The following is a 16,353-nucleotide window of genomic DNA, read 5'->3' on the forward strand; positions in this document are numbered from 1 at the left end:
TGAGGAGGAGTGTTTGGGAAGTTGATGACATCGGTGTGCTCTTAGACATGAGGTGGGTGCGTAGGAGGAAAGGTATAAATACTGGGTACGTTACATGATTTGAAATGTATTACTTGGAATGTGCGGGGGCCCCATACGATGCAGAGGCGGCACAAGGTGCATGCCTACCTGGTACGGCAGGGGGTACATATTGCTTTCCTACAGGAAACACATCTTAACCTAGCTGAGGGGCGGGCCCTAAAAAAGAGGTGGAGGGGGCAGTTATTCTACACGACCTACTCTGCGTTTGCAAATGGTGCATTGGTGTGGTTTAGGGCGGGGGTCCCTTTTCAGCCACTGCATCACTTGATTGATCCGGAAGGGAGGTTTGTGGCAGTAATGGGATGGCTCAATGGAATGGATGTTGCGTTATGTAGTGTTTATTCCCCTAATGTCGACCAACCCTCCTTTTTTGAGAAATTGTCAGGGAGCCTAGCGTCATATCTAACTACGGCGGCAATAGTGGGGGGAGACTTTAATTCTATAACAGACATGGAGCGAGATAGATCTCACCCCTCGCTGTCTGGAGCCTCGGTGCATATGGATCTCCAAGGCAAGAGGCACCTGGGAAACCAATTGGGATCTTATAGCGACATGGCGCGCCCAGCATTTAGAAAAGAGGGATTACTCTTATTATTCCGGCCTTCACGACTTGCATGTGTGGCTAGATGTAATATTATGCGCCCCTGCTGTTCATTCCATGTTGACAGGTAGTGAGTACCTGGCGAGAACGCTGGTCAGATCATAACCCATTGCTAGTGCGAATGAGGTAGAGTCAGGAGAGGGCGGTCATACCGACCTGGCAGCTCATTCCAGAAGCATTGGAAGATCTGGTCTTTGGGGAGGAGCTGAGGACAGGTATTGAACGATACTGCGAGAAGAACCAGGGGACCGCAACATCAATGGCAATTGAGTGGGATGCGTTTAAGGTTGTGACTAGGGGGATCTGTATAGTAAGGCGACGGGAGTACGGAAAACGATATTTACTGACTTAGAAAGGGCGGAAGGCCTGTTGCGAGACGTGGAGAAGGTCCGACCTGGGAATCCAGAGACACAAGCTGAGATCTCGGAAGCTAGAGAGGGAGTAGCGGTTCAGGTGGAGAGACTGCGCTCCTTTGATTATAATAGTTATAGAGCAAGGATGCATGCTGAGGGGGACAAATCGAGCGCACTGATGGCGTTGTCGGCCAATCTGACCCCCAGGGGACTGCCGATATTGGGCCTGTTAGCCGCATCGGGAGAGGTGGTGCACACGCAGACTGGAATAAAAGGCTTGTTCCTGGAGTATTACACTGGGCTGTACAGTAGCCAGCTGACTCAGGGCCCAGACACTGTACGGGAATATTTGGAGGAGGTGGCTCTACTGAGCTTGACCAAGGAGCAGGGGGACCTGCTGGGCAGCGAGATTATGGTAGGAGAGATAAGGAGTGCGATTAAACGTATGGCTCGTAACAAAACTCCTGGGGTAGACGACCTCTCTATAGAGTTTTACTCTAAATATGTAGATTGCTTGGCTCCGTGGTTGCAATTGATCAATCAGGAGGCATACGAGGCAGGGAGGTTACCTAAGACCACCAGGGAGGCTATTATTATCCCTCTCCTGAAGCCTGGAAGGGAAGCTACAGACAAGAAAGCATATCGCCCGCTGTCAATGTTGACAACTGACTACAAAATCTTAAGTATAATATTGGCATCGCGCCTCCTCCCCTATATGTGACAGCTGATACACGGAGACCAATCCGGTTTTATCCCAAGCGTAATAGGGCCATTAATGTGCAAGGGCTACGGCGAATCCTAGAGAACTGCAGAGACCTGTTACCGTATGCTTTGATTCTATCGGTGGACATAAAGAAGGCATTTGATAGCCTGGAATGTCCCTTTCTCTTTCAGGTTATGCGTAAGATGGGGTTGGGGGAGGACTTCGTGAGGTGGACCCAAATACTGTATACATCAGCGACGGCTCGGGTGCGGACGGGAGGGGGTGGGGGGGGGGGGGGGGGGCGCGGTATCAGCGGCCTGCATAGTAGGACGCAGAACGTGACAGGGTTGTCCGCTTCATCCACTGTTATTTGCACTAGCGATTGAACCCCTGGCAGTGCAAGATAGATCAGGGAAGCATTACACTGGACTGGAGATGCGTGGAGACATGCACTATATATCACTCTATGCAGATGACCTGTTGATGTTTCTAGCGGGCCCTGGCAGGGACTTAACGGGAGCGGCTGAGCTGCTCGGGCGTTTGGTGTGGCGTCAGGGTTGTGCATGAACTGGGAGAAGACTAGCCTGTTCCCCGACAGATTCCTTGGAATAAGGTGGGAGCCCTGCTGCCTGCCGTATCTGGGAACTAACATTTATCATGAGCAAACAGATCTTGTGCAGGGGAATGTGAATAGGGCAGTGCGAGGAATCAAGGGCAGCATGGCATTCTGGAGTACTCTGCCGCTCTCAGTGGGGGAAGGGTAGCGCTTATGAAAATGGTGGCACTCCCTAGGCTACTATATTATTTCAGGACACTACCGATCTGGATTCCGGGCCAGGTGTTTAGGACGCTATGAACTATGGTAGGGGGATTTTTATGGGGGAGCGGTAGGAGGAGGGTGGCTCTGGCCACGATGATGGGACCTAGAGCGGAGGGGGGATGGGCGGTCCCAGACTTTGAACTGTATTATCTAGTGGCCCAACTGCAGTGGCTCACGCAGGCAGTTGCTCAAGAGTTCAGGGGACCGGATGGTCCAGAGAATCGTTGGGTTCCGCTGCATGTCTTATCCTTTGTGGTTTTGGGCCACCGGTTGTGGGTTGCATCGTTCACTTCTGAAGAGAGCGCGCTAAGGGCAAGCTGGAATAGAAGTAGGCGTAGAGTAGGTGAGACTCGACCGTACGCACCGCAGATACCTCTTGGAATGTGTATGGCCCTTCGGCACGGAGAGGACTGGCCGACATTAGCTGAGTGGGAAGAACTGGGATTGCAGATTATTGGGGACTTGTACGAGGACAGAGCTCTCTTGCCCTAGCCGTCACTGCAGGACAAATACGGATTGCCAAGGGGTGATTTCTTGTTAGATGCCGCTTTGGTGGCAGCAATTCAGGAATACTGGGGGGAAGGGCTGCTGGAACCGCAGACATCCCTGACGTGCCAATATGTAGTAATCGCCGCAGGGACGATGAAGGCAGTAACGTGCCTGTATCGGCGAATGATGGGGGAGTTGCTTCAACTGCTAACTCGACTGCGAGAGAAATGGAAGGTAGATATGGGCAAAGACATACCTGAATCGACTTGGTCTAAATTGGTGAAGAGAGCGTGGAGGAGTATAAATATTTTAATGTGGAGTCGGCATGTTGCCCTAGGTGTCGTTCGAATGCTGCAGACTTCCTACACAGGATGTGGAGTTGCCCGCGGGTCGGCACATACTAGGAGGAGGTAGTTGAGGTCCTATGCAGGGTAACAGATAGGCAGATAGAACCCACCATGGGAGCATGCATACTGCACTGGTACCCTCATACAGCGCGCACCATAGTAACGTGTAAATTCATTGATTTGGGGTTGCTGTTGGCCAAGCGGGAACTAACGAGAAGGTGGAAATCCACGCACGGCCCTAGTGTAGAGCGATGGAAAACGGAATTCAGGAGCTGGGCGGCTAATGAGGGCATGGTCAGGCTCCAACAAGCCAGAAGAGCAAATAATGACAAGACGATGTAAACGGCACAAGCATGGGAAGCGCTAGTGGCACTAATGACACGGCCGGAGCCGGACTCGGACTCTGACTCCTTGGGGGCCCTGCAGGAACCTGCTGAGACACACTGAATATAGCTGGGTTTTGGGTGGCCATAGGGAGGGCAGAAGTGTGCTAGGGCATGTTGAGGATTGGGAGACAGCCCAACCGTGGTAGGCCGTTGGCACACCTTAACATGTTAAAGATGATTGGACATCCTGGCCTAGAGTACATAGAGCACACTGGTGTAAGGGGTAAGGCGGGAGGGGGGCGGACGAGGCTTGAGCCAGCGGGGGTACCATGTTGGGCCCCCATTACATCGGTGGGTGTATAAGATGCAAGTTGCATTGTTAGCGTTAGAGCACGGTGGGGAGGCTGGAACGATCATTCTGATGTTGATATTGATGTAAGCATAAGCCTATCAGAGAACAATGACTGTACGCACTGTATCCCATATGTTGCCCTTACTGGTGAAGGTCTTGTGGGGGGGGGGACATTGTTTGGGTTGAAAACCAATAAAAATATTTTTCAAAAAAATCTAAATGCATGTTAAAGTCTCCCAGCAGGGAAAAGTTGGTGCTAGCTAAGTTAGGTGTAATTTCGTGGAGGACATTGCTAAATTTGCCCAGTGTCCCCGGAGGGCGATAAATTAAGATCCCAGAAAAAGTGCAGGTGTGAGAGAAGACCAATGGAAAAGAGCAGACTCTTGCAGTCGGGTATAGCGTTCCCTGACATACGGCAGTTAAATCCAGTTTTATAAACGATGGCTATGCCCCCTCCTCTATTCAGTTCTCTATCATGTCTTTGAATAATGTACCCAGGGGGGAGAGCTTGCGTAAGAGTCACTTGTTAGCCAGGTTTCTTTTAAAAACAAAACGTCTGGACTCTCGTCCTCTAACAGTAGTCTAATTTCAATGGCATGTCTGGGCAAAGAATGACAAGAATGACAATTAAGCAAAAGCATGTTAAAAACATTAACTGGAGTCGGGGATGTGTGCTCATTGAGGGCAGGACGAAAGTGAAAGGGGCAATGCATGCATTGAGTTGTCTTCCCATCAGGGCACATACGATGGATACAAATACTCCTTACCGACCCTCTGTACTGCTGGAGCTCATCAGTGGTATAAAAGCTCGAGCCCCTCGTGCAACCAGCAGAGGTTCTGGTACCTGGGACCAGTCAGGCGTTGACAGGAGCATACGGGCTTGCCTTAGGCGCGCCTTTGGCGCTCCAGCGACGCGCCTGCTGCGTACGGTAGGGTCCTCAGCCCCTTTAATAGCTGGGCGTGCGCGTTGGCGTCCGCGTCAAACACTCGACATCTGACCTAAAATGTGTTTTCCTAAGATTAAAAGCAGCCCCAGAGATTTAACCCAGCTCACGCAAAATGTAAATGCTAAAGTGCAGCGTGCAAACACAATTTTTTTTAAGAAAACCAAGTTTATCAGTTAACACAATTTTTATTTTTAAACTTCGTATAAGGGGATGTGAGTTAACTAGATATCTTTGTGATTTGTTGAACAATTGGAAATTTAAGCCAAATGCATGAAGAAACCTACAGGACAAAATTTAAATTTTTTGTGAATTGCATTCCTCACAACCGCTTAGGCCGTTGCTTTTCCCACGCAACTCAAGAGTTGAGATGTTGCAATTATACAGTGCAGAATGACTCGGGAATTGTGCAAAGTAAAGCCAGGACAACAAGTTTACCATGCTTTTTCTGGGCGGCCACAATCCTCACAAAGGAAGCCAGAAGTCCTGCTTAAAATAACCAATAGTAGAAAAGGCCAGCCTCCAAGACTTAACTCAGCTAGAAGTGTTTAGAGGCAGGGAGAAATCAGTAAACTGAAGGGGCCAATAGTAAGTTACCTACCCGACATACTGATACATTTTACCATTAGTGGGAATTCGATAGAGCTAGTTGATGATAGTGGAAGCCTCACTTGTTACTTTCGGTTGTGTGAAGACGGCTCCGGACAGCAATGTCCACTCCCCAGCTGGATGTATAAGCCAGGTGGAAGAGGTCACCAGTCCCGTGTGGCTGAACACAGACTTACCAAACAAACACTCTTCATTGTCCAACCATCCTGGGTCTATCTGCAAAACTTAGACGCACACTTCCATGGACTGCCTTTGAGTTTGGGCAAAGGATAGACACTCCCAAAAACGTTTTCATCTTACACTGTTGTGGTAATTTATAAAGACAACCAAATGGTCCCCATAAGATGCCGCCTCTGGCACAAAATACCATCTTCAGGGCTAACCAGGTATTGTCAGTATTCCACCAAATGCCCCAGAAAATTAATAATGTGACTGCTTGACTCTCTTTGTATTACATCGCTTAAAATAAATGGTGAATACTTGATCACTTTACCACTTAGAATTACTGTTGTTTGAGGTCTTCTGTTAGCTCGTGGGCTAGGTAGGGCAAAAATAAAAGGAACCTAGCATCCTCCAGAGCTGCAGCGGAAAAGTGCTCAAGGCCAACTGAATTGGTAAGCATTGCTTTTTTTGCAAACATATAGTGTTGGGAATCCCATAGCAGTAGTATGGAATATAGAGTAGGGAATATCATGGTAACATAATATTGTTTCCAAAACATCAAAGATTAAAATATGGAGGAGGTAAGTGTGTATAGGTAGGTAAAGATTTACCATTCGTAACTCTACATCTATGTAAGTTGAATTTATAGCTATTGTTAAGATACATATATGTGAAGCTAAGCATAGTAAACCTCTTATTACCTATATATACACTTGTTGATATTGCGTCAATTATATAATTTTACAAAGATATTCCCAAATGGATAGTCAGTACCGCCACCCATTCCTAAATATAGCTGAGGCATGCATGGGTTCTACAAGAAGGCAAAACGAATTACAGTGGAGCAAATGAGGTTTCGGGTGATTAACAGGACAGCCTTGATCACCAAGAGAATGATGGCTCTCTCTAGTATCCAGTGCTGTAGGAGGGATTCGCCAACAAGGATGAAGACTCAAACATGGCTGCTACCGTTTTCAGTTTCTTGTAGATAAAAGCAATTGACAATACCATAATCAATTCCAGGATGCGCTTCTGGTCATGTCAACTGTAACTATCTGTATCAAGGTAGATTTCTAGGCAGAAAAACACAAGCTCTCTTGAAATATATTACTTTGTTTACAGAAAGTGTTTTCTTAAAACACAGAACCACATTTTGACTATCCTATTTTCTGATGGGTAACAAAGAATGCCTTCTGAGTTTAACATTGTTCAATATATTGTATCTACAGGACTGTATTTCTCAGCAAGGTAAAGTCAGTAGGGATTTGGCTACTTACCATTGCTGTGCGTACCCACAAAATCTTTTTTGCAGTCTTTGTGTGATTTACATATGGTCTTGTTATCGGGTAGCTGTGAAAAATACAATAGTAACAATGTTAGAGGTCTAGTTACAATAGCTTGACCATCTACTTACGGGAATTCACAAAAAATAGAGTATTTTACTTTTTTTAACTCATACCTTTTATTGGACTAACAGTGTACTGGTGCTTGAGGCTTATATTTTCCATGAACAGATATCCAACTGGTCGCTTAAGGGGTTTTTATGACTACATGTTTTGGCTCTCATTCTCAATATATATAAAGGGCTTCTGTGGGACATCATAGGGAGCAAATGCTACAGTGTCACTGGTGTGCTGATGGCATCCAAACTAGCTCCTTTTATGTCAGAACCTGGGCCGCAATCACTGGTCATATCTTAAGACCAACGTGACTGGGTGTACATATTGGGCCTAACCGCAGATCAGCACGGACTGGTTTGATGACCCAAAGTTCTGAGGAGTAAGAACACCCACAATGAATTAATACGGATGAAAGCAGCCCTGTATAGTAGTCCTTTTTCATAAAGTATCAACATGCAGCTATGTTCCGACTAGGCAAGACAGTTTGCTACCATTACCAGTCATCTACACTGGCAGTGTTCAGAACTAGTACTACAAAGACATTATATAGTTTATTTTATCAGAACAGTGCAGCTTTGCTAACAGAATGAACTTCCATTAAGTTCAGAGCTGTAGGCCTTATGGTCAAGACCAGGGTCAGAACTTAAAAACATGATAGCTTGTCATCCATGTCAAATGTGGTGTCACTTCCTGTGAAGTTATTAAGGTCATATAGAGTACAAATGTGCTTCCATTCAAAGATTTGTTGGAAAGGACACCACAGCAATTACAATTTCCATTTCTAACTCTAGAAAGGTTGCATGATTTGATAGCCACAAGATCTCATACTACATGGTTGCAAGTTTGAAACTCCACAATGCAGGTATGTGGTATATCGCAAACCTAGCCGAAAGGCAGAGAAATGTTGTACAGGGTAAAAGGAAACAATACACAGATATTAAGTCTAGGCAGATGTGTTGCGTTCCACCAATGGAGGTGGGCTATACTACACAACAACTACTCCCAGAGAGGGTTAATGGCCAACCAGTTACCAAAGATTTCAGTCCATGGAGTGGACACTGCCAATAGATCTGAAAGTAGGGGTGTAGCTCTTTGTGCTGCTCTTAATGAAGTAAAAGGACTGCCATTACATTACAGCTAGTACTTTACTATCATGTTTTCACCAACCTGTGTGACTCCCCACATACTGTGAAAATGGTCCTATCACTTCTGAGGTAACTGGTGGAAAGCCTTATATATAACGTGCTGGAACAGTCTAATTGTCTGTTATTTGCATACAGTAAACTAAATTAAAGCTAGTCAAAAGCTACAGTTTCACACCATTTACGTACCTCAGGACAGCGACTCTGCGTTTGGTTCTGGGTAAGGATTATGTTCGTAATGACGAAAAATGTGTTTTCCGCCTATTTGTAGATACAAAGAGATGTGGTTAACATATCAAATATTGACATATCTCACCTAATACAAAACCTTTGCTCTCCACGACAAAAACACATTACGTCACCACAATTCGACCCACCCTTCATATGACATGCATTCTGCACAATGTTTTATCATTTCTAGTAACAGAAAAACTGAAGGAATAGGTTAGAACTTTGATCCTCTGGTTACCTCCCAACCCCTATTTTGGCTGTGATGGCTATGTAACAGGGAGTGTCAGTTCTGGTGTCCATTTGCACCTGAATTCAGTACAGAATCCCTGGGAGGACTCTTTGCACTGCTGCTAGGAGTTGTAAATTGCATCTTAGCTTTTGATACCTGCCAACTGTTTTACATTCTTTGGCATCCTCCATAAAATATTATTCCAATGGACGAGTCACTTTAAAGGTTTGAAACTCAGGAGTGAAACATCCCTGACAAAAATGGACCAAGAAGCACAAAATGGCTGCCATAAAGACATTGTAGATTGTAAGATTCTACCTACATAAGTCCAGTAAGGTTGTATCATTGGGCAGTCACATATAATGTGTGTGGAGCCACATTTGGTATTAGGGCACTTCCAGCAGTTAACATGTGAGAGTAAACAAGCCTTCTGTAGTTGTACGATCTATAATTCCTTTATCTCTTCCCCTTACGTCTGCTAATATACTTCTTCATGATCTCCGTCTCTCCCCAAAACTCTCCAAACCCCAACGTAGTCTTTTTCATACAGCATTGGGCACTGCAAAAATGTGTATCTTACATCATTGGAAATCCACATCTCCTCCTTCACAAGAAGAATGGCTGACAACTATGATACACACAGCATCACACGAAAAAGTGATTTACAACCTCCAGAATCAAACTGACCTATTCCTTCAGGTTTGGTCACCTTTCTTGAATATGAATAGCAGTATTGAGATTGATGTTAATACCCCCAATGCTACTATTTCTCTACCTCAGTCCAATTATGTTCCTCTCCTTTTTACTCTTTACTCTTTCCCAACACCTGGTTATCCTATCTTATCCTAACCTATATTATATTATCTTACTCGATCTTATCTTATCTTCTCTTCCCTTATCTCACTTCATATTATTCTATTATCATATTATACTATTTGATATCTAACTTCTTTCCTATACCTGTCCACATTATCTATTATCTCAAACCCCCCTTTTTCTTATTCTTATTTTTATTCAATTCTTTATTTACGTATTTGTTCACACATATATATATATTTCGGTCGGCGCGGTCTGCCGAACCTAAGACGCCACATGACTGGGGAGTTGGGATCCCGGAAGGACCTCGCTGCTTTGTGAAGAAAAAAAATATATATATATATATCTCCTGATTTCGCCTCCAGCACACAGGATTCGAATCCAAAGAGACGATGCAGACCCAGATTTCGTGCAAATATTCCTTTATTTCATGAATCGCCCAAACACCACCGCCATGACGCGTTTCGGTCCCTCTCGGACCTTGATCACATGACACATCACATGGGCAGAACACCACTATTTAAAGTGACAGTGCAATTGTGTAAAGTGCTAGACATGGATGAAAGACTAGATTCCTGCTTAAATGCAGTTGTGTCTGTAAAATACAGATCTATACAAGTTTTGGCTATTACTATTAACCTCCTGTGCAAATATTGCTGTAAAATACATGATAAAGTGCCAAATGTGCTTAAAACTATATATATATATATATATATATATATATATATATATATATATATTCTATTTTTGAACAAATAGTACTTATCACCTCTATATATTTTTGATTATAATGTATTCATTTCTCTACTATGAATTGTTACATGTTGAATGATATCATCATCATTGTTCCTGTGATGAATGTTTACAACAATTTTAATAAAACATTACAAAACAAAATGGCTGCCATAGGCAGGTCAAATATTTAGTGAACTGTTGGTCACTAGTCTAATGTTTACATCCCACCCCACACCCATCCAACACTGGTATCATAGGACATGTGACCCTGGCAATAAAAGGGGCAGAGCGCATGTACCCTGGGCCAGTTCCACTAACCATATTCTAGTGTGCGTGCCATCATTCTATATGCATTGGGGCCTAGGGCCAGACCACATTACAAAACAGACACTTTCAAAAACCGCATTCAAAGAAGGACAGATTGGTGCAAGTGGACTTATGAGCTGCCGGTCTTGTCTATTCACAGCCGAAGTGCTGATGGACAAATAACTTGTGCGATGCGGTTCATTCATTCTGGTCAAAATACTCCCCCTCCCGCTCTCTGCCAATTTTTTTCCCACTCTCAGTCCCTACCAACACACTTTACCTGCCCTTCTCTAATTTGTGAGTGTCATCTTTCTTTTATAAAAGTACCAATTAGTTTAGTACTTCACTAATATTTGCAAACATAATTTACAACTGTACATTTTTAACACCCAACTACATCACCAGGTGGAGTTTCATCTGCATATTTGATGTATTTTAAATTTAAATCTCGTCTGTGACACGCAGACCTTATTCACCAACTGGATATTGGTCAACGCAGTGCGTAGTTTAGTTTGTGGAGCTGGTGGTGGGCACAGGCACCTATTTTTGGGCACCAGCACTTGTTTTTTCATTATTAGACTTTGACCTAGGGCAAGATAGAAGAGTGAGATAGAAAGAGGAAGAGACCGGAAGTGGTGACAAAGGGTGAAAGCAGGAATGAAAACAAGCCTGCAAGAGTGGGATAAAGAGACGGTAAGTGCTGGGTGGGGGAAGGAAGTGGCAGGACTCAGAGGTGGAATCAAAATTGGAGCATCCTAATATTTGGCATAGGCGTCATTCTGCTGCACCAGCGCTGGGCTCCTACGGAAAGAAATGATGCTTCAGGCATCTGCACTTATTTAAAAAAATTAAACAATGGCTGAAAGGATCACTTTTTGTTCCTTTTATAGAAGAAAAAAACTGGAGACCTCAAGCAGCAGATTAGATTATCAGGGAGAGGAATCATCCAAGAGCCACAGCAATAGACCACCTGCAGACTTACATAAGCCAGGGGTCTGCCTGCAGGACAGAGGAGGCAAAGGGCCTATTTCAGGGTCACCCCACGACAGACACTGGACACCCAGTGCAGTCTATGCAAATCGATCTGGTAACAGTACCTGGATGAACAAATGCTGAAGGTAGGGGCGGGTCAAACACAAAATAAGGAGGAAAACCAATGGCTCGGGAGCGTTGAGCTTCGATAGACCAGAAAGCCATCCAATCATGAGCTCACTCTAGGCATTGCATTGCAGACAACAGATTTTTGACAAGATCCAGTTAAAGTAGTCTGCAGGCAAGACCTAAAAAACACACTGCAGCTCTCTCATGGCTGTGTGAAGAGCAGGACCTTCATTTCCACCTCCTCATTGGTCTAGACCGAGGCGAGAGAGACGCTTAAAACAGCATCAACTGATGCATCCCAGATCTGTAAAAAAAAAAAAAACAATTCTGCCCTTTTCTAGTACTGTTGGCCAGGCCCCCTTTCACAACTCCCTCTCCCTACAACAGAGGTTACTTTTTCTTCACTCCTTTACCTTGCGTCAGAGTTCACTACTCACTACTGCGGCGGATGTAGAAATATTATACTTACACTGAGGCAAATAACAGCTGTTCTGATGTTTTGTGACCCGCTTGGCTTACCCTAGCATTTATTATTCACCATGTGATACATATTCTGTTATACTACTTGAGATTATAATTAATAATCGATTTTGTGTATTTATTAACAATCGTTTTTACATTATACCCTCTTATCTTTTTCTCCAAAATCCAGATAGTGCCTGTGTACACCGATGTCTGATTTTTATGTATCGCTATTGACTTGCAAATATTTGAACATAAAACCCTTTCGACCCACAAGGCCAGCATGGTTGACCATGTGCTTCAACCCTATCACCTCGTCTAAGGCAAAAGTGTGTTTGTTCTGTTCTCACCCTTCCTTGCCCAAATAAGTGAGTTTGATATCCTCTGTCTTGCCTCGAGACCGGGTTTGGTAGCCCTCCCTCACCACTCTTAGAAAAGCCTTAAACAAAAAGCAAGAAAACCTGTATATAATGCACAATACAAAACCGAAAAAATGGCAAAACGTCCAGTTAAGGCACAGTTCAGATCAAGGGAGGACTTCAATAAAATCTGCCAAAATTGATGCAAAGCATTATGGCAACTATTAAATAAAGCGAATGTGTTTGTGTATGCATGAATGTTGAGACTTATAAAGTACTAAAATAGCTGAGAGAAACAAAGTGCTGGGAGGATGTGCCAGATCTTGTAGGCGCAGATTGAAAAGGCTCCCTTTCTTGTATTTTTTCATTTTGCCACTGATTGACCTAGAGCCTGGCAATGCCTTTGCTTCTTGTATTAAGACCTCCTGAGATGGTCAGTTTTTCATCCAGGGCACTGGCTGTGATGGTCTTGTCGGTTGGAAACAGCCTTTACCACGCAAAGCCTTTACCAAGCATATGCCCCAAGCACGCATGCCTTTACAACAACAAAATTGTAAGTCTATTGCAGGTAAGTGAAACCTATATGTACAAAACCAAAAAAATTCCCCCGTTATAGTTAGTTCAGCTAACTATAACTCGCGCCCCCGCAATGCACTGCTGATTATGTCACATATTACATCATTCATGACATGGTCAGTGACATCACTGATGACATCTCAAATGACATAACTGATGACATCATTCAGTGACTGTGTGTTTCTGTAAAGTTTCAATATGTTTAATATACATAGGGAACGGAGTATTGAAGAATGAGTGGGTATATAAGTGTCTGAATGGCTGATTTAGTAGGTGTGTGACTGACTATAAGTGAGTAATTAAAGTATCTTACTGAATGCATGGGTTAGTGACTAAACTGTGTGAATGTCTGTATCCGTCTGTGTGTTGGTGTGTAAGCGGCTGTATGAGTTTGCGAATAGCTACATTTGTGTTTATATGGGTTATTGATTGGCTGTCTGAGTATCTGTATGGGTGCCTGAGTGTTTGTGTGGGTGGGGTGTGTGTGACTCTGTGCATAGATGTGCGAGTGGGTGATTCACTGGGTGGATGGTTTCTAGAGTGCATCTGTGATGGACTGTATGGGTGGGGGTATGTGTGTATGGGTGTGTTAGTGAGTGAATGTTTATCTCAGTGGTACATGTGTGAGTAACTACATATGTGAAAGGCAGTATATAAGTGTGTTGGTGTATATAAATGGCTATAAGGGAGAGTGTGTGATTCTGAGAGTGGCTGTATGGATGAGTGTGTGCTTGTATGAGTGATTGTATAAGAGCGTAAGAATGTGGTAGTATTTGTATGAGTAATTGAGCTTGTGTGTGCATAACTGTATAGGTGAGTAAATGGCAGTGTGATTAATTATTTGCATGACTGACTAGGTGTGTGAGTACCTCTATGGATGAGTGGCGGTGTGGTAGTGTCTACATAGGTGTACGAGTGCATATGATAGTCCTGTACTGACTGACCAGAAGTATGAGTGACTGTACGGGTGAGTGAGTGGCTGTGTGTGTAAACCTAAGAATCAGTGCGTGAGCAGGTAGTTATTGGTGTTGGAGTGTCTATGGTTTTGAGAATGGCAGTCTGTAATTTAGAATGGGTGTATAAAAGGTTATATTAGGGTGTGAGAAGATGCATCAAATTATCACATGGATGATGTCATCAGTGATGTCACGGATCATGTCATGAGTGATGTAATATGTGACATCATCAGTGCAGTACGGGGCGGGAGTTATAGTTAGCTGAACTAACTATTACGGGGGAATTTCTTTGGTTTTGTACGAGTGAAATGTCCAACTAACTATAACGCATCTGAAACCTACGGTTTTTTCAGTGAATTTCTAAGGTTTTTTTTAAATGCTAATTTTTAACTATAACGTACCTGAAACCTATGGTTTTTCCAGTTAATTTCAAAGGTTTTTTAAATGCTAATTTCCAACTATAACGTGCCTGAAACCTATGGTTTTTTTCAGTGAATTTCAAAGGTTTTTCAAATGCTACTTTCTAACTATGCCTACAGAGGTAGGACATGTGATGAAAGAAGAAAACGGACAGACTGAAAAAAAATGCAGAAAGAAGCAACAGAAGTCCACAAAGACGAAGAAAAGTGCAGGAAGAAAAAAGCCCTCAAATTTTTCAGATCGGTACTGGCCATGCTAAAAGACACTTAGAATACAGTGAAACCACCTACATTCAGTAGGGAACACTATGCGTTGGGGTACCCCTGTGATTAGCATGACCTCCTCTGTAAGGCCCTAGTACATAATAGGGCAGAGAGATTAAAACTACCTCTTGAAACGTGCATCGGGGGGGTTTGCACACTGGTGAAGGGAGGGGGGGGCCTGAGGTGACATGTGCACAAACACGCCCTGTGGCCGTTTTAAGTTGGGGGATAAAGTCCCCTTGAATACTGAGGGTCCCTGGGGGCCAACTAACCTACCAGGTATGTCCAGTAAGTGCAACAGAGTTACATTGCAGAGATGCGTATAATGTGGCATGACCTCCTACCACCTCTATGCAACGCAGCTCTGTGGTTCTTACTGGAGGTACATGGTGGGCTAGTTGGACCCATGGACTCTCAGGATTAAAGGGGACTTAATTCCCCAACTTAAAACGTGCCACAGGGCGTATTTGCACACATCACCTCTGGCCCCGCCCTCTCCCTTTACCACTGCACACAGGCGCCCTGTGTCACGTTTTAAGTTGGGGGATTAAGTCCCCTTCCATATTTTATAGTGCTTACGCGGGCATCCCCGGGCAACAAAGATCGGCTGTTCCAGCCCCATGGAGAAATCAAGGCCATTTTTTCAGGTGGCCGACGAAGGGGCCCGAACATCTTTCCACATCCTGGCTAGATCACGTTTTGCCAACGTGAGACTCAATAGCATGAGATGCCTTTTGTACACATCCATCACATGCAGTAGTGCGAACTGTGGTGTGCGAGGAAGCGACCACCCCAGAACTTCTGAAAGACAGGAGAATACCCCCCTCCAAAAACAATCGAGTGATGTGAATTGCCGGACAGTGTGCAAAAATGTGCCCTCCTGCCCGCCACACCGGAGGCACTCCGGGGAGGCAATCAAACCCGCCCGCCACAATCGTACCCGAGTGAAATAGACCCTATGGAGGTACTTAAATTGTATAAGGCGGAGCCGTATTGCTATGGCCGCCCCCCGGGGGCGGCCAAGGCTTCTCTCCAGTCCTCCTCCTCGAGCGTGCCCACGTCCTCCTCCCATACCCCCCGAAGCCTCTCAAGCGTAGGCGTGCAGTGGATGACCAGGGATTGATAGATCCGCCAGATCTTCTTGGTTTCCAAGTCCCCCATAAAAACTTTCACCTCCAGCGGGCTAAACTCGGGCAGCGAGTCGAGGTCCTCCAGGCTAGGGGAAAGCGCATGGCGGAGCTGAAGGTACTGATAAAACTGGGACCGGGACATGCAATATTCCACCTGTAGTTCCCGGAAGGACCCGAGGGACCCGTCCCGCACCACGTCCCCCAGAGTGGAGATGCAGATGGCATGCCACCCCCCAAAAGCCCTGTAAAGCCGCCAGCCCTGGCAGGCACCCATTGTGCCACAGGGGAGTCTCCCCAGTCAGGGTGTTCCACCACCCCATTCGCTTCAATGACTACCGCCAGATTTGAAAGACAACTTGTGTCGCCGGTGGTAACTTACCGTGCAGCGCCGCTGCATAGAGTATCGTGTGAAGGGTGTGAGACCCCTTAAGGTGTCGCTA

At 44.9% G+C, this 16,353-nt stretch overlaps 1 protein-coding gene across 3 annotated transcripts in view; it reads right to left on the minus strand.

The window, feature by feature from the left end:
* The window catches only part of P2RX4 (purinergic receptor P2X 4), a 245,170-nt gene that overhangs the window by 114,291 nt on the left and 114,526 nt on the right, over positions 1–16,353 (minus strand). For all 3 annotated transcript variants that reach the window (XM_086943006.1, XM_086943005.1, XM_086943007.1), the window contains exons 3-4: positions 8,519–8,590; positions 7,065–7,137 (exon numbers count right to left, since the gene is read on the minus strand). In XM_086943006.1, coding sequence (XP_086799132.1) covers positions 7,065–7,137; positions 8,519–8,590 — 145 coding nt within the window. The remainder of the gene's footprint in view (positions 1–7,064; positions 7,138–8,518; positions 8,591–16,353) is intronic.

This window comes from Lissotriton vulgaris, chromosome 11 (assembly GCF_964263255.1).
Source record: "Lissotriton vulgaris chromosome 11, aLisVul1.2, whole genome shotgun sequence".
NCBI lineage: Eukaryota > Metazoa > Chordata > Amphibia > Caudata > Salamandridae > Lissotriton > Lissotriton vulgaris.